This window comes from Lissotriton vulgaris, chromosome 10 (assembly GCF_964263255.1).
Source record: "Lissotriton vulgaris chromosome 10, aLisVul1.2, whole genome shotgun sequence".
Taxonomy (NCBI): Eukaryota; Metazoa; Chordata; class Amphibia; order Caudata; family Salamandridae; genus Lissotriton; species Lissotriton vulgaris.
Window position 1 is genome coordinate 1,015,345,231 of NC_141698.1, and position 25,512 is coordinate 1,015,370,742.

The 25,512-nt window shown below is 47.8% G+C and overlaps 1 protein-coding gene across 1 annotated transcript; it reads right to left on the bottom strand.

The window, feature by feature from the left end:
* Positions 1-1,206: 1,206 nt before the first annotated feature.
* Positions 1,207-7,728, bottom strand: LOC147689188 (phytanoyl-CoA dioxygenase domain-containing protein 1-like). Its single transcript, XM_086939882.1, has 6 exons — positions 7,716-7,728; positions 7,388-7,604; positions 6,328-6,419; positions 3,745-3,884; positions 2,143-2,247; positions 1,207-1,314 (listed from the first exon to the last, which is right to left on the bottom strand). Exons 1-6 carry the CDS (start codon positions 7,726-7,728, stop codon positions 1,207-1,209), a joined length of 675 nt encoding a protein of 224 aa, XP_086796008.1.
* Positions 7,729-25,512: the final 17,784 nt, after the last annotated feature.

Genomic DNA, 25,512 nt, shown 5'->3' on the forward strand with positions numbered 1-25,512 from the left:
AGCTGTAATTCAGGACCTTTGTGGCATATGTGTAACTATTCTGAGGTTCAGAGCAGGGTCACATAATAGTTTCAACTGGCAACTGAACTCTGGAGGGGCCCCTCAGGAAGCCCTACAGGAAATGGCTACTAATGATGTGCCTGAACTTTTGAACCTGGTAAGTAGTTACTTTCAGTTTTGCCAAGATCGTATTTCTGCAATTTCGCACTTATTCGCGGGGCGCGAACTCACGCTAACAGTGCGAGCAGTGCGAGCAAAATCCGCTGCTCGCGGATTTGCGGATTTTGCGGGAAATTCGCAAATCTCGCGGATTGCGGATTTCCCGAAAATCCGCAAAATCCGCGAGCGGAACGGATTTTCCGCCCACGCCTAGTGCAGACGCGTTTCGGGCCTCGAGCTCTTTGTCAGAGGCATCCTGCATGAAAACTGCAACATTACCACAGGATATATCCCCTCTTTTATGTCAATCATATCATATGTATATATATAGTCACTCAATGATCGATATGTAACAATGCGGGCTTGTTAGTGAGGCCAGTGGCGATGAGGAAGGCTGAAGATGGTCCGAATGGGACATCCCCTAGACTTCTAGATCGAAGTAAATTGATCTAGAGTTCCTTATGTACCGGCATGTGTCAAAATTCATGCTTAAAATGAGACCAGCCTCCTCGTTACATATTTCTCAAGCTGGAATCATCAAGATGTGTTGAAAATCAAAAGTGGTACTCTTATCCAAAATGTATTGATACATTTTTATTTTACTTTTGTAGAAAAAGAATACAAAAAGACATTCGCACTTTTGACTGTAAATCTGTCTTCCAGCTGTATGTTTAGCTCAATAAATAAACATCAATAAAATAAAATTTACATATAGTCAGGCAGCTGAGATTCCAAGAGGATGCAGGAGTGTGTTTTCTAATGAAAGTGCAGTGCAGTGCAAAAAGGAATTCACATTATCAATTTCTGAAACCGCAATTGTTTGTTTTACGGTAACAGTTGCAGCACCTTTTGGCCTACCATCCGAACATTATTGTAGACAATATTGTGGCTCACTGCAAGATGTTAAAAAAGAGGAAATACATATTTGAACCTATAGGGCTCCATCTGAGATCAGGAATGAACCTGCACCATGCAGCAGCATGTTACTGGCAGTTATGAACTACATGAAGAGAGGAAGGTGTCTCCTGATGATGCTCTGCAGAGGTGTCAGAAGGTCTTGGAGAAAAAGTTGGGTGCATGGTCTGTAAAGTGCTGGAATTCATCTGTTCCTGCAACAAGCACGGTGGCGGGGAAGGATCGGGGGCGCTCGGGGTCCTGGAATCAGAGAGGAGAGAAGTGCATTAGAATTAGGGCATTCAGACGTGGGAGAATACAAGACCTTATCATGAAGGACCTACACTGGTGTCATGTAGAAAAGGAGAAAAGGGCATGATCAACCGAATTTCTAAAGTGTGTACTCTACAACAATAACTAACTATAAACCTTCCCTCTCTTTCAAAACAGCCTAAGAACCATCGCTAGCTAAATCCCCAAACTATCTAGCATTCAAACCTGCCTCTCTTATAGAACAACCTAACTACCCAAACTATCTAAATCCCCAAACTATTGAACCTTCAAACCTGCCTCTCTTATATAACTAACGACCATAACTATCTAAATCCCCAAACTATTGAACATTCAAACCTGCCTCTCTTATATAACTAACAACCAAAGCGATCTAAATCCCCAAACTATTGAACCTTCAAACTTGCCTCTCTTATATAACTAACAACCAAAACTATCTAAATCCCCAAACTATTGAACCTTCAAACCTGCCTCTCTTATATAACTAACAACCATAACTATCTAAATCCCCAAACTATTGAACCTTCAAACCTGCCTCTCTTATATAACTAACAACCAAAGCGATCTAAATCCCCAAACTAATGAACCTTCAAACCTGCCTCTCTTATATAACTTACAACCAAAACTATCTAAAACCCCAAACACACACAGTTACGAGTAGAAATGCACGCACACAAAAACACGTGCGTGGATGCACACACACAAACACATACAGTCCACACTGTCACTCTTGTCGTCTAATAATCCCACTGACACACATTCATACTCAGACAGTATGAAGGAGAGGATTGTACTCACCTCCACGGGGTAGGCTGTGGTGGGGACGTAGCGAATAACGAAGCCACATCTGCGTCTGTGGGACGTGTTGGGTTCACTGGCGTGGACTGTCAGTCCGTCGTGGATCTGACGAGAGAAATGTAGGATATGAGCCGTGCTTATCTGCCAAAAATGTAAGTGCCAGGGCCCAATGTGTTACTCACTGGTCTACTGCAGCTGGCACTGCCCGCGTCACTTTTTTACCTTTAAGTTTTGTCATTTTTTTAAAGCTATATTAAATCATTTAGTTCTCTACTAATGAACGTTAGTTAAAAATACACACACACTGCCACCATATGGTGGTTTCTCAGACATATGTGCCTTTGTTTACAGAAAAGCACCGGAAAACACAGGCACACATTAAGCACTGGATATAGGACAGAGAAAAGACAGGCAGCGCCCTGAGGTGCACCTCAAGGGGAAACTGAGTACATAGTCCTGAGGCACCCCAAGGAAAGCTGTGGGTGCACAGCGCTGGTGCACTCCAGGGGGAGCTGTGAGTACACAGTGCTGGTGCACCTCTTGGGGAACTGTGAGTGCACAGTGCTGGTGCACCCCAGGGGGAGCTGTGAGTACACAGTGCTGGTGCATGCCCAGGGGGAACTGTGTGTTCACAGCGCTGGTGCACCCCAGGGGGAGCTGTGAGTACACAGTGCTGGTGCATGCCCCGGGGAGCTGTGAGTACACAGTGCTGGTGCACCTCGGGGAGCTGTGAGTACACAGTGCGGGTGCACCCCGGGGAGCTGTGAGTACACAGTGCTGGTGCACCCCAGGGGGAGCTGTGAGTACACAGTGCTGGTGCACCCCAGGGGGAGCTGTGAGTACACAGTGCAGGTGCATGCCCAGGGGGGGCTGTGAGTACACAGTGTGGGCGCTTCTCTATGGTAAGCTGTGAGTACACAGTGTGAGTGCACCTGGGGGAGCTGTGAGGACAGAGTACACAGAGTTGACGCACCCTCATAGAAAGCTGTGAGTACACAGGTTGGTGCACCGTCATGGAGAGCTGTGAGTCCACAGTGCTGGCGCACCCTCAAAGAAAGCTGTAGGTACAGGGAGGTACAGTACATGGGCACCCTTAAGGTGGGGTAGTGAGTACACAGTACATGGGCACCCTTAAGGTGGGGTAGTGAGTACACAGTACATGGGCACCCTTAAGGGAGGGGGGTAGTGAGTACACAGTTCTGAGGACCTTTAAGGGGGGGTACTGAGTACACAGTTCTGGGGACCTTTAAGGGGGGGTAGTGAGTACACAGTTCTGGGGCACCTTTAAGGGGGGCTGTGAGTACACAGTTCTGGGGCTCCTTTAAGGGGGTTTGAGTACACAGTAATGGAGACAAAAGGCTCATTATGGGAAGGGCGGTGCCATAAATTGATGGATGTCTTGGCCCCGACCACTTCCCGGCTGCCTCATTTATAAGTGGGGGAATCACTGGTCTGCCTGACACCCACAATGCACCGGGGTCCAGTATCATTGCTTTTCATGTTACTTCGTAACGTTGCAGTAACCCCTTGCTTGTTTGCCTGTGGGAATAACCACAACTGTGAGACATGAGTACAGGAAACGACAGAGCTCTGTGAACTCACCGACATCTGCCCAGCCTGAAGAGGACACTCCACCGCCTTCTCTTCATCCACCAGGTGCCGCGGAATCTCCTGATTGGTGGACAGCATGTTTCCGGGGGTCATTGCTGTGCGGTGCTCCAGGACACCTTGTTTGTGACTTCCTGCAGAAGAAAAGAGGGTTGGAGTAAGGGGGGCACTGATTCCTGGCCTGGGTACTCATGCAGTCCCCGCCTCTGTCTAAAATGAGGTGTCAGCACGGGCCACACCCACAATAATTATACACACATTTACCTTTAATTATCATGCGTGGTAAAGGCATCTGCGTGGTAAAGGAAGCGTGGTAAAGGCATGCGTGGAAAAGACTGTGTGGTAAAGGCATCTGGGTTGTAAAGGAAGCGTGGTAAAGGATGCGTGGAAAAGACTGCGTGGTAAAGGCATCTGCATGGTAAAGGCATGCATGGAAAAGACTGCGTGGTAAAGGCATTTGCGTGGTAAAGGAAGCGTGGTAAACGCATGCATGGAAAAGACTGCGTGGTAAAGGCATTTGCGTGGCAAAGGAAGCGTGGTAAAGGCATGCATGGAAAAGACGCGTGGTAAAGGATGTTTTTCATCTAACAGAGGACTGCGGCTTCTAAATAAAGAGAGAGCCATCTCTGAACACTAGAACCCCCGCGAGGACCCTGGGGATCTTTCATCGAGGCCTCCCCAGCCCCCAGGAGTCTAGCCTCTGACACTAATCTGGGTGAAGATTGTAGGCTCCTACTAGAGCCCTGTCTGGCCAACCCTGTCCAATATCACTCTTTCAAGGCAGTGGTGCCCGTGTTTACAGGCAAAGACATCTCTGCCTGTAGAACCATAAGCAGCGTCCCTCTGTTAGGACCTCGTGTCCCCCCGCTCCAGCTGTACAGTAAAGCACGGGTCAGGGTTTGATTGGCTTTGAAAAAAGTTGGCCAGGGCACCCTGAAAAAAGAGCCCCACATTTGCGGATTGCGGGGAAGATTTACAAGGACTGGCGCATCCTTGCAGATTAGCAGTGATGCGCCAGTAACGATGCGATTCGCAATTCTCCTTGCGCCACCACGGATGCGTCGCATTTACAATGCAGCACACCGTGGCGCAGGGATAGACAGATGCGTGTCGCATCTGATGGTCTAAGGTCGGTGCATGGCTGGAGTCATGTCGCAGGCGCAACGCTACTCCAGCAATGTTCAGGGACCGCCCATACCTAACGTGCTGCCCCACTCCTTACGCCTGCTTGAAGCAGGCGTAAGGTTTCCTCGCAGCAGCCTCGGAAAAATGACTCTGTGAAATCTTGTAGATTTCACACCGTCACTTTTACGAGGTTTTTTCCGACGGAACGCCCACCCTGCATACCTTAAACCTGATGCAGTTTTAATGTGGTGCAGGGCTTCACAACATGACGCATCTCCCTAGATGCGTCAGGTTGTAAATAAGTCGCAACGTGGTGCATGGTTTACGCCGCCGCTGAGTCACAGAAGTGACGCAACAACGGCATAAATGTGATGCAATTGACTTGTAACTCCGCACCCGTCTTTTTTTAAAACATTGCTTCAGTGTTTTAAGTGTTATAAAAAGAAGTTGGGCGATTTCTATAAGAGAGGTGTGTTTTATCTTAACTTTACTAATATTTAAAAAATGCGATGATTGTTGCTAGGACTTTGTGTTGTTGGAATAGTTTACACTGGTGAACCACACCTGAATATAAGTGAGGCCACTTCTGCTCAGCCCCCCTGCCCCCTGCTCAATCTGCATACATTAATGGGCGGGGCCAGCCGGAGACTGGGAATGATACCTCCGCCCCCTTGGTAAAAGGGGGGTAACGGAGGTCCATCTGCCTCCGCAAAGGCTGCTCAGGCCCCCACTGGGTGGAGCAGCATAGTCATCCCATATCGGCCACCACGCTGCCCAAAAAAGCGGCCCACAGCTGCAACTCAGATACCAGCCCATCGCCCATTGCCCGAGAGCCCCCTTACCAATATGACCATGGCACGGATCCCTCCGATCACACTGGGGCGCTCGTACATAGCAGCATGGACTTGCTCCATCCTGAGATATAGTTGTGACCCACATGGTGCTGAGGGCGCCAGGACCTGTGTCGAGCCCGCGTTCTATCTCCAGACTTTCTGTACAAAGACAACATCCCTGTGTCAGGACAGCAGTGGACTCCGATAGAGAAGTAGACAATTTGTCAACACCACTGAGTCAAGGCCCAAGGGCTTCTACAATATTAGCCTGCTGCACCCCTGCTTGTCTGGACTCTGATGCATTGTGAATGAATGCACCGTCTTCCATTCTGTGTAACTCTCTCCCACATCCCTATGTCGCGACATTGAGGCTTCTTGGTTAACTGATGGCCTCCCCTGCTGTATAGTCCTGTCCCAGATCCCTATGTCACAACACTGGGGCTCAAGGTAAAGAGATGGCCTTTTTATTTCCCATGCTGTGGAGCCCTGTCCTAGCTTCTTATGTGATTACATTGGGGCTCACCAGTAGAGTATTAGCCCATCCCCCATTCTCAGCCAATCAGTGTTACAGCTCCAGGCTGTTGTGATGCATGCATTGACTATGGGAGTTGATCCATACCTGGAATAACCTGCAGGACACCATTCTCTGCGTCTACATCATCCAGGGCAAGCCACACTGAGGCCACCGGGCCCCCCTCGAAGCCCCAATACCTGGAAGTAAAAGTAGGAGGACACTGTCAGCCAAATATCGGCAGACCCCGGGGCAAGAGGATGGCACATGAGGGCACAGGATGGCACATGACAGGATGGCACATGAGGGCATAGAATGGCATATGAGGGCACAGGATGGCACATGAGGTCACATCATAGCACATGAGGGCTCAGGATGACACATGAGGGCACAGGATGGCACATAAATGTATAGGATGGCACGGGATGGCACATGATGATACAGAATAACCTATGAGAGCACAGTATGGCACATGAGGGCAGAGGATAGCACATGAGGGTACGGGATGGTACATGAGGGCACAGGATGGAACATGATGGTACAGGATAATACATGAGAGCACAGTATGGCCCATGAGGGCACAGGATGGCACACGAGGGCACAGGATGGCTATTGATGACACAGGATGGCACATCAAGGCATGGATGGCACATTTTGACACATGAGGGCACAGGATGGCATATGATGGCACAGAATGGCACAAGAGGACACACAATAGCACATGAGGGCAGAGGGTGACACATGAGGGCACAGGATAGCACATGATGGCACAGGATGGCATACAACGGGCATAGGATAACACATGGAGGGACAGGATGGCAGATGATGGCACAGGATGGTGCATGACGGCATAATAAGCCACATGATGGCACATGAGGGCACAGGATGACACAGGGTGATGTGTGTCTGGTAGTGCAGCCAGCCTTATGCCGTCATGTACTGCCTAGATGAAAGATGCTGTAATCTATGCTGTGTGTGCACCCTGCACCGCCCTGTGTATTTAACACCACATGGTGCCCACCAGGTAGCCTGATAATCAGACCTCACCAGGCTGAGGGGGCAGGAATGCCATCCTTTGGCCTTACCCTTGAAGTACAATCAGACACATCACCCCTGCTGAGCCCTCCCCTCCCCCACCCTGGAGCCAGCACCCCGCAGTCTGACTTACTTGATGTCCTGGTGCCAGGCCACGTAGGGGGTGCTGTTCCCTCGGTGGGGCACGTCGGAGGCCGGGTATTTACAGATGAACCTGGAGTCCAGCAGGACCACGTGGGGCCCCAGCACAGCGGTGATGGCCTGGAGGGTGTGCGGGTGAGTGGCGAGGCCCAGTACCCAGGGCAGGCGCAGGTGGGCGTTGTGCAGGCTGTACTGGGCGTGCTCCTTCCCTGCAGGGTGAGAAAGCAAATGACACACAGATGATGGACGGAATGCAAAGCAAATCAAACATTCACCCCCAGTCAAGAGGTCTGGGTTCAATCCATTGTTCTTTTGCTCACCTTGCGACCCCATTTTAGACCCAGCCTGCAGGGGACACAAGGAGGGGGTTAGTCTCTACCCCGAGAGGCCTCTAAACGGAGGGGCTTATATATGGGAATGGTGGCACCGAGCAGCGCAGCAAAAAACATTCCTGCGCCGTCCTGCGCCACTGGAAAAGGCAGGAACGCACCGCATTTATCCAATACGGTGCATTGTTTTCCTTTCTCCCTGCGCTGGCGCTGTTTCTGCAGCCTAGTGTCAACGCTGGCACCCTTGCACCACGGTGCAGCACTGCCTGTGTTACAGCAGGATTGTATTAGCGCAGGAAGGGGCACCTTCCAGCATATAAACAATCCATAGAGGCATTTTACTCTTTCTAGGTGTGCTGCAGAATGCAGCGCACATGGAAAGTTAAAAACAAGTAGAAATAATGATATTTCTCCTCTTTACAGCCACCATACACAAGACACAAGCAACATAAAGCAGATACAGCCACCAGACACAAGATACAACCAACATAAAGCAGATACAGCAATCATACTCTTGACACAGCCACCAGATACAAGATACAAGCAACATAAAGCAGATACAGACACCAAACACAAGATACAAGCAACATAACAGCAGATACAGCCACCAGACACAAGATACAAGCAACATAAAGCAGATACAGCCACCAGACACATGATACAAGCAACATAAAGCAGATACAGCTACCATACACAGGATACAACCAACATAAATTAGATACAGCAATTATACTCTTGATACAGCCACCATACACAAGATGCAACCAACATAATGCAGATAAAGCCACCAGACACCAGATACAAGCAACATAAAGCAGATACAGCCACCATACACAAGATACAACCAACATAAAGCAGATACAGCCACCAGACACAAGACACAAGCAACATAAAGCAGATACAGCCACCATACACAAGATACAACCAACATAAAGCAGATACAGCCACCAGACACAAGATACAAGCAACATAAATCAGATACTGCCACCAGACACAAGATACAAGCAACAGAAAGTAGATACAGCCACCAGACACAAGATGCAAGCAACATAAAGCAGAAACAGCCACCATAGACAAGATACAAGCAACATAAAGCAGATACAGCCACCAGACACAAGATATAAGCAACATAAAGAAGATACAGCCACCATACACAAGATTCAACCAACATAAATTAGATACAGCAAGGACTGAAACAAGGATGCGTGCTAGCTCCCAGCCTCTTCAATTTGTTTCTTTCAGATATCGCACAGCACTTTGAAAAAGCCGATTGTCACCCTCCAAACTTGGCCAATGAGTCAGTCGCCATCCTACAATATGCAGACGACATTGTCTTGCTGAGCCAGACTCCCATTGGCTTGCAGAGAGCAATAAATCATTTAGCATCCTACTTGGATCAGGTGCACTGGAGCTAAACAAAGAAAAAACAAAAATTGTTCGCTTAGTGGATTCTAAAAAGACAAAGTTTAAATGGTCGGTAAAAGGGGCAATCGTGGAAGAGCAGCGTTCATATAAATATCTTGGCATAATAATTGAGCAGGGCATATCTCACAAGGAACAAAAACTGGCTCTAAAAGCTAAAGCCCAATCACTAATCTACGCTTACAGACTCCTACGTAAAAAACTAGACTGCCCGAACTACACTCATCTGCTGAAAGTCATGGCCGCACAAATCCAGCCCAGCCTATCGTATGGCTTAGTCACCTGGTGTGGAAAAGAAGCAAATCTACTGAACGAGCTCCAGACCAGGATCTACAAGACCGTTTTTGAGCTGCCAAAATCTGCCTCTCCTTCTCAGGTTCGACTGGAATTCGGCCTACAGCACCAGAAACTCCGGGCAATGAGTAGCTTTGTCAAACTCTGTCATACATTCCGCTGTTCTAACCCGGACACCCTGAACAAATTATGCTGGGACGAAATTAAGCTCCAGATGAACTTAGAAATACCGAGCTCATGGGGTAGCTTTTTGAGAACAGCTTTGACCGAGCTGGAATTACAAACAGCGTGGGAAAACGGGGAAGATAGAGCAAGCTTCGGCAAAGTCGTAAACGCCGCAGCTAAAAAGAAATCCTTGCTGGCTGACAAAAAATCAATCTCTAAGCGCCGGCACGGGTGGACAGTCATCAACTCATACAGAACCCTAAAGCCTCAAAATTATCTATCCGCTCATTTCAGCTTGCATTTAAAAAAGAGCTTTACAAACTACCGCATGGGCTTGCACGACTCAAAAGACCTGTATCCAACTTGGAAAAAGCCCTATCTCTCCGCAAACTGTCGATTATGTGGTTTTAAATCAGAATCTGTAACTCACTTATTATGTGCTTGTCCAGCAGTTCTGGAACAGAGGAGACAGTATTTAAAATTAATTTTTAATGAGTTGAACATCCGTTCATGCAGACATGCAGTGATAAGCTGGCTGGAAGGCGCTTCCATTATCCTGGTCTGCAGGGGCGTCAAATTCATGACAACGGTCAGAAACCTCCTACGGCAAGCAGATGGAGAGTAAACAAAACAAGCAGGACTAAAGTCACCTTCAGTAGCCGACCAACAACATTAACGAATGGACAGCATGCTTACCAGCAATTAGCTGCAGGTCGCAAATAGTGGTGCATGAACATTAAAATTTGGAACACTGGGGTATACACTATGCAATTATCTTTTCTAAAAGGTCCCCAAATTTTTAAAAAGAAATATACACCCTTTTTACATAATTATGGAACCATGTCAAAATTCAGGTGCACTTATAAATGTAATGAAATTTTTTACTACGTTTTTATGGATACGGGGGGGGTTTGTAATGATTTTAATTAATCAAACAATAAACTTATACAATACAATACAATAGATACAGCAATTATACTCTTGATACAGCCACCATACACCTCTGGCACCGGACTCCAGATGTTGCCCTTCACCTCCAGAGGTGTTGATGCTCCAGGCGTTTTCTTCTGGCTCCCAAGACGCAGGTGCTCCAGATGTGGCCCTGTGGCTCCCCAGGTGCTGGAGATTCTGTACCCTGGTATTCAAGAGCTCCAGATGTGAGTGTTTCCTCCTGCTCCGTGCAGTGCTGGAGCTCCAGGTGTTGCTGGGGGTCACTGCCACTGCTGTCCACCCTCCTCTGCCTTGGCATCTTATGTAGGGCCGCTCAGACCCGCCCCCGCCCCGGGACTGCACTCCCATGACGTCACCACAGCCGGGGGCTGCTTTAGGTTTTTCCCATTAATCCCAGCTCATGACCCCAGGCTGCCTGGCATTGTGTAATCCTGGGCATGTCCGCAGCGGATGGGGGAGGCACTGCAGACGCCAGCTCGGACGTTTCCTGGTGGTCCAAGGGGGCTGCCACAATGGGGTTCACGCGGGAGTCGTACAGTGATACCCCCAAATTATGGGACTTTGAAGTATGTATGAATAAAGAAACATTCCTTATTTACACTGAAGCCAGTATCGGGGTGATACCGGTCCGAGGGGCTCCCGAGAGCAAAAGACGGGTCTAGGCCAGACCTGAAAAGAACAGGTCAGTAAAAGCAGCAGTGAAAGGCCGGAAAGTATCTGACCTCACGGGAACTGACGTCAATTCTTCTCCAGATAAGGATGTGAAGTCACAAACGCTTTGCCACAACGACGTCAAAAGAGGTGAAGCCATGACGTTAAAGGGGTATACTGACCCCAGCATAAGTGCAGCGCCCACACCCCATTTACAGACACCAGACACAGACACCACGGCTGACAGGCCAGACATCACACACACGAGGCAGAGCCTCACACGTGGGATACACGCGTCAAAGGCTAAGTACGTGTATGCACAGAATGGATTCTTCATATGAAGGATGCTGCCTTTATACATGGAATCCAGGAATCACACCGAAAAACAGCCATAATACACCAAGCGTATCCGGATACACCATGGTGCAGCCCTCTGACGTATGAAGCAGGCCTCATATGCCAAATACAGCCACCAGACACAAGATACAAGAAACATAAAGCAGATACAGCCACCAGACACAAGATACAAGCAACATAAAGCAGATACAGCCACCAGACACAAGATACAAGCAACATAAAGCAGATACAGCCACCAGACACAAGATACAAGCAACATAAATCAGATACTGCCACCAGACACAAGATACAAGCAACATAAAGCAGATACAGCCACCAGACACAAGATACAAGCAACATAAAGCAGATACAGCCACCAGACACAAGATACAAGCAACATAAAGCAGATACTGCCACCAGACACAAGATACAAGCAACATAAAGCAGATACAGCCACCAGACACAAGATACAACAACATAAAGCAAATACAGCCACCAGACACAAGATACAAGCAACATAAATCAGATACAGCCACCAGACACAAGATTCAACAACACAAATCAGATACTGCCACCAGACACAAGATACAAGCAACATAAAGCAGATACAGCCACCAGACACAAGATACAAGCAACATAAAGCAGATACAGCCACCAGACACAAGATACAAGCAACATAAAGCAGATACTGCCACCAGACACAAGATACAAGCAACATAAAGCAGATACAGCCACCAGACACAAGATACAACAACATAAAGCAAATACAGCCACCAGACACAAGATACAAGCAACATAAATCAGATACAGCCACCAGACACAAGATTCAACAACACAAATCAGATACTGCCACCAGACACAAGATACAAGCAACATAAAGCAGATACAGCCACCAGACACAAGATACAAGCAACATAAATCAGATACAGCCACCAGACACAAGATACAAGCAACATAAATCAGATACTGCCACCAGACACAAGATACAAGCAACATAAAGCAAATACAGCCACCAGACACAAGATACAAGCAACATAAATCAGATACAGCCACCAGACACAAGATACAAGCAACATAAAGCAGATACAGCCACCAGACACCAGATACAAGCAACATAAATCAGATACTGCCACCAGACACAAGATACAAGCAACATAAAGCAGATACAGCCACCAGACACAAGATACAAGCAACATAAATCAGATACAGCCACCAGACACAAGATACAAGCAACATAAATCAGATACAGCCACCAGACACAAGATACAAGCAACATAAATCAGATACTGCCACCAGACACAAGATACAAGAAACATAAAGCAGATACAGCCACCAGACATAAGATACAACAACATAAATCAGATACAGCCACCAGACACAAGATTCAAGCAACATAAATCAGATACAGCCACCAGACACAAGATACAACAACATAAAGCAGATACAGCCACCATACACAAGATACAAGCAACATAAAGCAGATACAGCCACCAGACACAAGATACAACAACATAAATCAGATACAGCAATTCTGGGGATACATGAAAGTAGGTTGCTAGGAGGTACAGAGGGAACCTCGTGCACATGAGGTGTGAGACACGTGGAAAGTGTTGTGTGGAGTGACCAGTTATTACATCTAGGCGCCTGACCTTGTTTGTTGCAGTTTGATATAGCGCGAACTCGACACAAGATATTGGAGCCTTTTACATGAGCACCAGATACCTCACCGGAGGACGCATTCATTTTTGGGAGGCACAGTGAGGTTCAGTGATCTGCCCAGAATCACAGGATGCCGAGCCAACGCCGAGACTCGAGCCTTGTTCCCCAGCTCCGTAGTCGGCAACTCTGGCCGTTACGCCTCATCCTTGTCATAAATACACAAACATTCCAAGATCAGGAACACAGCGTCCATCAAGTAACCCTTCAACCGATGGATGAACACGAGACACGCATCTCCCCAGCCAGTGGGGGCTGTAAACTTGACCCCAGTGCCAGTAAGGCCTGGCCCAGGGGAAGGGCAGAGTCGAGGCATCCATTGCTCGAGACAGATGTGCTGTGAACCGCGTGGGGGCACTCGCCACTGTCCGGGTTCAAGGCTGGGTGCTGTTTCCTGCTGTTAATGTCCATTGTGATAGCAACAGAGTGAAACAATTAGCCACCTCTGCCTGCTATTAACAGGGGAGGGGTCCCCCCAGAATAGAGCCCCGGGGTGCACTGGCCACAGTGGCGAGTGGGACTTCCCCGTGGCTGCTGCAGTGTGGGGGGTTTACACCTGCAGGGAAGTGACACTTCCTCTCTGGGGTACAGTGGAAACCCCCCAGGCTGCCTTGGGGCGTATTCCCTCCAAACTTGTTTAAGAAAGGTTCTCACTCCACAACCCAAACCCCCTGCAGAGGGCGCTTCTTGCTTTTTATTGGTTGTAACATGGATCTGGTATAACACGCTATTGATGCCGTGACGTCAGTCCCGAAGAGGCTGATCTGGGTGATCGTTCGAGTCGCTATGAACGGCGACCCCTGCTTTCTTTTTAAGGAAATGTTTCAGTAGAAAGGCGTGCAAAATGCTGCTGCTGGGCGGGGGTGTTACTGTTACCACTCTATACCATAAGCCAGTAGCAATCGGAAAGGGACTGCTGTTGCCATGATAAAACAAGCATTGAAAATGCAATATGGAGAGGATATGGCCTTATGGCTAAAGCTGCCGACGTTGGAGCTGGGGAACTGGGTTTGAGCCTCGGCGGCGGCATCCCGTGATTCTGGGTAAATCATTGAGTCTACCCGTGCCTGCCAAAAACAAGATGGCCGTCTAAAAGTGAAAGCGGGCATAGTGCGCTGCAAAAACAAAACAAGCTGTGGCCAGGGTTTAAGTGGGCCGGGTCTGATTGGTACTGAGCACCGGCAGTTTTTAGGTCTCGCTGAGCCAATGCGATTGTGCATTGCTGGCGAGATTATAGTAAGGGGAAAAGTAAAGTCGACGAAAGACCTTGGAATGCGGTTTATGGCCAGTGCATGTGAGGCATTTAAGCGCGAAGCTGGCATCGACTTGAAAGCAGCAGACTGCTTACGCCGGCGCGTGCTCGGCCTCACTTCCTGCTTCCCCTCTTACTTGTGTTATCGCTCACACCCCATATGCTCGTTCCCTCCCACCCTTGATCTATGCGCATGCACGCCATCGCCAGCAACATAACAAACCACCATTTGTCTGTGCCTCGGCATCAGACTTCAAAGGCTGCCGCTCCCCCGCCCCCCACGTGCACATAGCACACCACCATTTGTCTGTGCCTCGGCATCAGACTTCAAAGACTGCCACTCCCTTATACCACTATTTCAGTATATGGTTTAGTGTCTGTCCCCTCTGCTTTCAGGTCCTCTTCATCTTCGATCCACCCTTTTATCCACCCGGACACTTCTCTCCTAGTCGCCTGCAGCATCTTTCTTCCAGGCTCCATAGGATTCGTTGACGAAACCTGACACACTTTGACACCTACGCACCCGCTTCCTGTGGGTGAGGTAACGCGAGTACTTCGGTGCTCCTGTGGGTATTGACTATCCAACTGTCTAGGTTTTAAGTAACTTTCACCGAGTCCAGTTAGAAGTGCCCTAAAATAACTAGTTTTCTTCTTTTACGTTCCCATTCATTCTCTATGGTAACGTGCGTGTGTGTTTAGACACTGCACATGCATCCCGTGGGTCTCCTGCTTCCTAACTCTTGGTAGCTCAGCATAGCCCCAGCGATTCCCTAGGCCTATTCACTTTCCGTGTAGTTGTCCTTATACCACTACTTTAGTATATGGTTTAGCGTGCCCCTAGGGCCCTACTGTATTTTGTGCAACTTATTGTATTTTAATTGAATATCTTGTATTGTGCTTGTGCCTCTTACCTCATAAAGAGTTCAGAGGGTTGGTCTAGTAATAAATAACATATATGTTTTATATATATCCTGTGTGGTGTCCTTTCATTTGGTATTAAAGGGGTTACATATGGTAAAACAGCTGGCTTCACATGCCCTCTTGAGTTTAGCCTAAGACCTAAGACTGCTTTGTCCATGCTACCACTAGGATAGCTGGTCTATAAGGTTGACTTTACAACCATCACCATAAGGGTTGTTTGGACTGGTGCAAGGTGCTCACTAGAATAGTGAACATCATATACCAGGCCAACTTCTCACATACTGTTTATTCATCCCCTTTCTATGCTCATCCTTTCGCTCGCCATTGCCTGTGTATGCTCAACAGGTTATTGCACTTAAACACCCCCCACCCGCCTCGGTGGTCTGTGTTTTCTTTCACTACTGTGTGACTCTTGATTTCTTCTGTCTGCGTGTTCAGCCCTCCACACTCTTCTCCTCCCATCTGTGCCTGGCTCCCCACGGTCACTCCTTTTGCTTTTTCTCTGGACATGCTCTGAGAGTGAGGCTCTGTTTGCTCACTTGATCTTCGGCTGCGCACAGTATGAACTCTGCTATGCGCCACATTTGAAAATATATTGACTTACCTTTTTAGGCTATTAGCAGTAAAAATGCAAAACTTGATTTGTACTGTGTGAAATACATCTCCTACAGTGTAGCAACTCGCAATGTGTCTTGACATCTGCACAACTAAGATTTTCTTTCTAGGTTAGCCAATCAGACTTGTCAGGATACCGAAGTACAGAAACTTGCAGTGTTAGGTGTGTGCACAAACTAGTATGGGTTATGAAGAGTGGAACTCTCATACTTTGTGCTAGCCCAGGATGCTTGTTTCCAGTCCAGGGAAGACATGGCTTGGCAGTTCGCCCTCACTCTATCTATCTATCTCCCACACTCTAGCTATTGCCCTCACTCTATCGGCCTTACTCTATCTATCTATCGGCCTCACTCTATCTATCAGCCTCACTCTATCTATCGCCCTCACTCTATCTATCGCCCTCTAGCTATCTATCACCCTTACTCTATCTATCTATTGCCCTCACTCTATCTATCGCCCTCACTCTATCTATCTATCGCCCTCACTCTATCTATTGCCCTCACTCAATCTATCTATTGCCCTCACTCTATCTATCTATTGCCCTCATTTTATCTAGGCATCACTATCTGAGGCATCACAGAGCTGCTTGCCTTTAGGAAGGCCCTGAAAACGTGGCTATGTAACCCTGTGATTAGGCCTTAGGAGGATATCTTACTTAGTGCCAGGAAGCCCTTGGGCAGCAGTGCGCTCTCTAAATATCACTAGCATAACATAACATAACATAACATCCATCTATTGCCCTCATTCTAGCGCCCTCTATCTATCGCCCTCACTCTATCTATCGCCCTCACTCTATCTATCGTCCTTATACTATCTATCGCCCTCATTCTATCTATCTATCACCCTCACTCTATCTATCGCCCTCACTCTATCTATCTATCGCCCTCACTCTATCTATCTATCACCCTCACTCTATCTATCGCCCTCACGCTATCTATCCATCTATCGCCCTCACTCTATCTATCTATCCTACTCACTCTATCTATCACCCTCACTATATCTATCGCCCTCACTCTTTCTATCTATCGCCCTCACTCTATCTATCTATCCCCTCACTCTATCGCCTTCACTCTATCTATCGCCCTCACTGTATCTATCGCCCTCACTCTATCTATCGCCCTCACTCTGTCTATCTATCGCCCTCACTCTTTCTATCTATCGCCCTCACTCTTTCTATCTATCGCCCTCACTCTATCTATATATCACACTCACTCTATAGCATCACTGAGGGGCACCACAACATCAGTATGCGCTTCCACAGCATCACTGAACACGACAGCATCACTCGTCGCAACCACAACATCACTCAGCACCACCACAACATCACTCAGTGCCACCACAGCATCAATCTGTGCAACCATTCAACAACAACTGGTTAAAATATGTTCTCTCAAAGTTTCAATCTTTATTACAAATGTCACAAAAAGATGTAAATATTTCACTTCTGTTCTGGGATTTTCATCACAATAAAATACACTCAACATAATCTTCGCAAAAGTTATTTACAAAAGTTTAAGCTATTGCCATTGTAAATTACAATAACTTTTATTTAAGTATTAAGTGTTAAAAAAAATTAGAAGCCATTGTTATTTGTAATAGCAATACATCTAAGTCACGTAAATAGAACACATTTATTTATTTAGAAAGTTTTATATACAGTGAACAAGACCCTTGCCGGTATCAGAGCGCTTTACAAGGTAAGTGTCTTAGATACACAGGTACAAGTTAAATAACATAAAGCTCAATGCTAGTCAATGATGGTGTAAACACCCTATCGTAGATACGTAGGTATATGGTGCAAAACAAAACGTTCCATGAAGAACTTTTCTCTAGGCTCCAGATATTGCAAAATACTGCCGCAAGATTGGCTCTGAAGGGTCCGGGTGGAGGCTCCGACGATCGTTCCGCGGGGGAGGAACCAACATTAAAAGACCTCATGGCGGCTATCACTGGGGTCCGGACGTCCCTGGGCCAGAAGATGGAGACTCTTAATAACAAGCTGGACACTGTTTCAATAGAAATGGGGCTGATCAGGGCAGACCTTTCGAAGGCGAACGAGAAAGTTAAATCGTTGGAAGTCAAAACAACAAGCCTTATTGATGATGTGAACCAGCTGCAGCAGGAGGTGCGTGATCTTAGGTCCTCTAGGGAGTCTACTTATCGTCGGCTTGATGAATACAAAGGGCGGGCTCGACGCAACAATGTTCGCATCCTGGGAGTGCCGGAGAAGGCGGAGGGGCAGGCAACGGATCTGTTTATGGAGAACCTCATCCTCAATCATCTTAAACCTAAGGGCCTCAGTAAGTTTTTTATGGTGGAACTTGCCCACAGGGTACTGGGTGGCAGGCCTCGGGTTGGGGCGAACCCAAGACCGATCATTGCTTGAGTCCTTAACTTTCGTGACCTGAATGCTATCCTGCAAGCGGCTCGTGCAGTGGATCCCTTGGAATTCGAGAATGCGGCGCTTCTGTTCTTTCCGGACTTTACTCAGGCGGTGCAAAAGCAAAGGCAGAGGTTCTTATCGATCAAGAAGAAACTGAGAGACAAAGGCATGAGGTACCCCATGATGTTTCCCGCCCGCCTTCGAGTGGAACTTGATGCGAAGGCCTGGTTCTCTGATAATCTTGATGTGGCTGCGGACTGGTTGGATAGTGGTCAGTGGCCGGACCTTGAGTCCCGCGATCAGGGGGAAGCCGATGAACAATGACGTAGTTTAGCGTGAGGTTATCTGGGGGCTGTAGATAGTTGTTTCGGGGGACGTTTCAGCGGGGGCTAGCGATAGGAGTTCCTGCAGATCTGTGCTTATATTGTTTTGGGGATGCTTTATGGTGCGGGTATATCCACAAAGAGTTTGGGGAGGGGGAGATGGTGGGCCCGCTCGTAATCCCTCCTATGTTTTCTACTTTTAGAATTTTGTAGATTAGCTGGGGGCGACAGGCACACTGCTAGTTGGGGATGAGCGTAAGCTGTATGCAGGGGTGCAGGGATAATTATGGGGGGGTTCGGGGTTTGTTTTAGTTTTACTGTATGTTGTTTTTTTTTACACTGGTTGCCGTCAATCTGTAACGTCTTGGTATTGTGATGTCCTCCGTTAAAAGGGTGGTTGGGATTTCTGCACTAAGTTGGAATGTGAATGGGCTTGGGGATGAGATCAAGAGAGGTATGGTTGGCCAGTTGATCCGGAGGCACTCCCCAGATGTGGTGTTATTGCAGGAGACTCACCTCATGGGAAAGCGATGCATGGCACTACACAGGGGGGGATACAAATTGATCACTCATGCTCGTTTCACAACTGGGTCGAGAGGGGTTGGGATTTTGGTCAAGAACTACTTCCCGCTGGCCATCCAGGCCACATGGACCGATAATAAGGGTAGATATGCTGGGATTTCGGGGCTATGGGAAGGGAGGACTGTGACCTTTTTGTCTGTTTATGTCCCACCGGCCCTTCAGACCGATACTTTTCAGGACCTGTGCAAGATGTTTTTTGACGTTGCCTGTTGGGGTGTTGGTTGTTGGCGGTAATTTCAATGCAGTTATGAATGGTAAAGCTGATAGGTGTCCGGCTCTGGCTTTGTTGCCGTCCCGGAGATGGTTGACCGACTTTGTGGAAACTACTGGTCTGATTGATAGGTGGAGGCTTAAAAATCCAGGTGAATCTCAATATACACACATTTCGACAGCACACAAGTCCCTTTCCAGGATAGATTATGTCTTGGTGCCGGGGGCACAGGTGTTTTGGATCCGGGAGGTGTGGCACTTGGCTACGGGGGTCTCGGATCACTCGCCGGTCTGGATTGGTTTGGACCTCGGCGGGCGTGACGTGGCTAGAGTTGCACCTATTAGCGCTTGGCGGTTGCGGGACCCTGCACCTAAAAAGGAGATTGTGCGTGTTGCTGATAGTTATTTTCAAGAAAACGTCGGTACGGTGGACTCAAAATGTTCCCTCTGGGAAGCCTACAAAACTGTCCTCAGAGGGAAATTACTATCGTTTTTTTCCGGGAAGAAGAGTGAGGGCCGTGCTGAGGTTGACAGAGTGGAAGCACATCTGTTAGCGCTAGAACGGGAGGTGTCGCTTGACTCCACCCCGGAGGGATTGCACCGCCTGCGCCTCCTTAGATATGAGTATAGCAGCTTGGCTCGTGATAGGGCGCAGACACAACTGGCGGACACCCAGAGCAGGGTGTACGAGCATGGAGATATGGCCGGGAAGTTGATAGCCTGTCTGGAAAAATGGGAATGGGCGTCGCGGTTGGTACCGGTACTGCAGCCCGTCGGCTCGGATAAAATAACGGACCCGCAGGAGATTGCGGACGAATTTGCTGGCTACTACACCGAGGTGTACGCGGCCGATTGTAAGTACACGGAGTCCCAAAATGCAGAAATGATTCGAGATATTCCAATGCCCACTCTCTCCGATGAGGACAGGGATTACCTAGACCCTCAATTTACGAATGACGAAGTGGCGCAGGCCATTAGAGGGGTTCACTCTTGAAAGGTCTCTGGCCCCAATGGGCTCCCCATAGCGCTTTATAAAGTAAATGCAAACAAACTGGCTCTCTTTGTTAAGGATATGTTCAGCGAGAGCAGGGAGAGGGGCCAGCTTCCTTACGATCAGCGTGTCGCGAATATCGTAGTCCTGCACAAGGAGGGCAAACCGAAGACGGAATGTTCTTCATACCGGCCGATCTCTTTATTGAATGCTGAGCCGAAGGTCTTAGCAAAGCTGCTTGCGACTCGGCTGGTTATGGTCATCACGACACTGATCCATCCGGATCAGTCAGGTTTTATGCCCCACGGCAATTTGGCCCTTAACTTGCGCAGACTGCATGGGGTCCTGGGCGGTGCTTCACAAATACACGAGCCGACGGTCTTGTTGTCCCTGGATGCCACCATGGCATTTGATAGAGTGGAGTGGCCCTATCTCTGTGCCGTCTTGAACAAGTTGGGCATTGGTCCGGAGTTTGCTTCCTGGGTCCGTCTTTTGTATTCCGACCCCCTAGCTCGGGTCGTAGTAAATAATCATAGATCTGATGATTTTGCCTTGGGGAGGGGCACCAGGCAGGGATGTCCTCTCTCCCCGCTGTTATTTGCCTTAGCGCTGGAGCCGCTTGTGGCGTGGGTTCGTTGGGACAGATCGATTAGGGGGCTTAGGTGGACATCCGAGTAGGAGGATAAGATATCACTCTACGCTGATGACATTTTACTATATTTGTCCACCCCTCGGACTTCGCTGATAGTGTTTTTGGACGTCCTGGTGGTGTTTTGAAGATATTCCGGTTTCGCCATTAATTGGGCGAAGTCGGTCCTTTTTGTCTTAAGTGGTGATCCCCCAGATATCCCTGCGGGCTGCACGGTTAGATTGGAAACGGCAGGGTTCAAGTATCTTGGCATTTTTGTGTCCTTAGATCCCCAGAGTAGGTATACCAATAACCTGTTGCTGCCACTGGCCAGACTCCGGAGGGATGTGGTGCGGTGGAAGTCGCTTCCGCTCTCCCTGCTGGGACGCGCTGTCCTGTTGAAGATGATGGCTCTTTCCCTTTTCTTGTACGCGCTTCAGAACTCTATGGACCCGGTTCCCCCGTCGTACTTCAAGGAGATTGAGTCTCTCCAGAGGCAACTCTTTTGGGATGGTAGGCCGCGAATCGTGTTTACTAAACTGACATTGCCGTGGTATGATGGGGGGATCGGCTTACCAAATATCCGGAAGTATTATTGGGCGTCTCAGCTGGTGGCAGTTAATCATGCCATTTATGGATCGCCACTGGATCCCGGCTATGCTATGGATCGCAGCCAGATACCCGGTGGAGAGTTCTCCAGGGCATTGTATGCCAGACGGGGGCCCTTTCCCCTGGTCGGGTCTACGACGGTTGCTGTTCAGGTCTGGCATGAGGCTACTCGTTCCCTTAAATGGGATGGGAAGATAACTTTGGCTACGCCACTATGGAATGCTGAATGCCTGGGTAGTTTATGGAAGTCTATAGGTTTTGATTAATGGGACCTCATTGGGATTTCCCAGGTAGGAGATATGTGGGGGAAAGACGGGATCCTTACGTTTGAGACTCTGCAGGATCCGTATCAACTGCAGGGGAGTGACTGGTTTCGTTACTTGCAGATTAGACATGCACTGCTAGCTGGTATTCCCTGGGTAGTGACACCCCCGGAGGCTTCCCCATTGGAGGATCGGGTGTTGGACGGTCATATTCTGACAAAAACGATCTCCTTGATTTATAGAAATCTAGTTAATCACATGGAGGATCCCCTTGGGGCTCTTAGAGACCAATGGACTGCAGACGGGCTTATCCTTGACGATGAAGATTGGAGGGAGGCAGTGGCTTCTCCAAGGGACATTGCTGTCCAAATGAGACTCCGGTTGGTGCAATTGAAGGTCCTCCACCGCTGCTATGTTACCGGCCCACGATTGGTGCGTATGGGTTTGGTGCAAGTGGTGAGTGCAGAAGGGGATGTGGTGAGGCTGGAACGTTCATGCATATGTTATGGGACTGTACCCTCATCCGGGGGTATTGGGCCGCAGTTCATGGTAAGGTGCGCAAGGTGTGGGGAGTGGGCATTGAGTTGGAGGCACGTCGTTGTCTCTTGAATGTCTGGGAACCAACTGATCTTACGTCTCACGGAAAGGTGTGGGTCACGCTGGCATGTGCTATCGCCAAGCGTAATATCGCTCAATTATGGGGGGCGAATCAGCCGCCTACTATTGTAGTGTGACCAGATTCTCAAAACAAGGGACTACGGTTTGCAGTGACCATCGACATAAAAGTAGGACTATTTGACAGCTGTCATAGACATAGAAAGGGGACTACAATGTCAGGTCCCTCCACAGACCGAGTGGGCACTAGCTATGCAGAACCTGTAGGTTGTGAAGGAAACTCACACTGTCACAGGCTGCTTCAGCAGGAGCCTGGGTGTACATACATCTGTGAAGGAAGCTTACGGTGCCACTGTCTGTGCTGAGCCTGTACTGTATAAGAGAAACGCGCACTGCCACAGCACATGCTGCCAGGCAAGTGTGCGTGTGTGTGATGCTTGCATTGGTGCTGCGTGCATTATACCTGCTCTCTACAAGACAGGATTTTGCCCTATCACTGCCTGTGCTCTTTCGCTGGTGTGTGTATGTGGTGTGTTGCAGCCTGAGGTGGGGGTATCAGCGTAGTTCTCACAAATGCACCTCAGGTGACGGGGTTTACTGGATATGTCACCTGTAGGATTAAGAAGACCTGTGTTGTTATCCTGGCTGTCCTCACGGGACCGGATTGTGGGATCCTACACATGACTTGCTCTTACAAGAAAAGGGCAGGATGTGATCAGGCACAGCGTTTGAAAATAAGCGTGATGGAAATTATACAAGACGCAATCTAATTCCTCCCGCATACTTTGGAAGCAGAAGACTGGCGCTGACAAATGTAACTTAATTTCCTTTTCTGTGCCTCAGTTCACAATGTGGGCTACTCGAGAACATTAATTAATTAATTCAAGAGGTTTACACTGCATGTCACATAGGGAATTCATGGGTGTCCTGTATACAGGATATGTAAGAAAGAAAGCCAGTTTGTCTCGGTGTCACAGAAGGTGCACTCATGAACTTGCAGGGTGTTCTCCGTACAGGTGTATGCCTCGGCTCAAGAGTGTCCCCACTGGTGAATCCCTCATGCATTATAATAATGTGCAGATACATTCCTCAGGTGGTAACCATGTTTAGGTTGAATTCGTAAAAGACGATTTTGGTAAATGTCCAAAGGAAGATGCCCAAAACTTTAAAAGGAGCATCAGTTTGCAGCACTTTTTTTTAAAGCACTTCAAATCATCACTTTATTCAGTTCGACCAGATGAAAGTCATTTGTGGGGCTGCAGAATACCTCCCCGAACATCCCTTAAGCTGAGCAACTATACGTTTAAAAGGGGAACATTAGTGTACTCAGAAGCGGCCTGCTGTTTGAAAAACGGAGAATGGCTGAGCAGTGGATTTACAGGTTTGACTAGACATTTGTCGATTTCCCCCTCCTCTAATGTGCACATGAGGCCTGATTAACATCCTTGCAACACGCCTGTGCGGGCACCTCTTGGAAGTCAGCAAAAGTGTAGGTGGCGCTGCTGGACAAAGAAGGGAAATCCCCAGAGAAAACGTCTCTTCAAAGGATTTCCCTTCCTGCTACAGCGCTCATCTCAGTGACGTCACAGGCAATGAACAACCGGGACATTTGTGTGTTTAACTCGGACACCTTTCGAAAACGGGGACATTTGACTCATTTGGAGAAAATTGTCGGGACACTTCTCCAAACAAGCATTTGCAATGCAATAGGCATTAGGAAAGTTTGAGGTATTGGTATTGTAAATTACACATTTTTTATTTATGTGTTGGTTTTGAAAATAGCGAAATTAGTAGCTTTGTCATTTACAATGCCAATAGTTTTAACTTTTGCAAATGTGACACCTGTAGCATTTGTAATGCAATATGTGTTGTATTTACGTGACTTACATGTATTGATATTACAAATAACAATGGCTTTTAATTGTTTTTAATAATTAATACTTAAATAAAAGTTATTGTAATTTATAGTGGCAATAGCTTAAACTTTTGTAAATAACTTTTGTGAAGATTATGTTTAGTGTATTTTATTGTGACGAAAATCCAAGAACAGAAGTGAAATATTAACATTTTTTTGTGACATTTGTAATAAAGCTTGAAACATTGAGAGGACATATTTGAACCAGTTGTTGTTGAATGGTTGCACAGATTGATGCTGTGGTGGCGGTGAGTGATGTTGTGGTGGCGACGAGTGATGTTGTGGCGTTCAGTGATGCTGTGGTAGCGCATAGGGATGTGTGGTGCCCCTGAGTGGTGATGCTGTGGTGGGGCTGAGTGATGCTGTGGTGATGCGATAGATAGAGTGAGGGCGATCGATAGATAGAATGAGTGCGATAGATAGAGGGAGGGCGATAGATAGATAGAATGAGTGCGATAGAGTGAGGACGATAGAGTGAGGGCGACAGATAGAGTGAGGGTGATAGATAGATAGATAGATAGATAGATAGATAGATAGATAGATAGATAGATAGATAGATAGATAGATAGATAGACAGATAGATAGATAGAGTGAGGGCGACAGATAGACAGATAGAGTGAGGGTGATCGATAGATAGACAGATAGATAGAGTGAGTGCGATAGACAGATAGAGTGAGGGCAATAGATAGATAGAGGGCGATAGATAGATTGAGTATGGGCGATATATAGATAGAAAGATAGAGTGAGGGAGATAGATAGATAGATAGATAGAGTGAGGGCGATAGATAGATAGAGGGCGATAGATTGAGTATGGGCGATATATAGATAGAAAGATAGAGTGAGGGAGATAGATAGATAGATAGATAGATAGTTGATAGAGTGAGGGTGATAGATAGAGTGAGGGCGATAGATAGATAGAGATAGAGTGAGGGAGATAGATAGATAG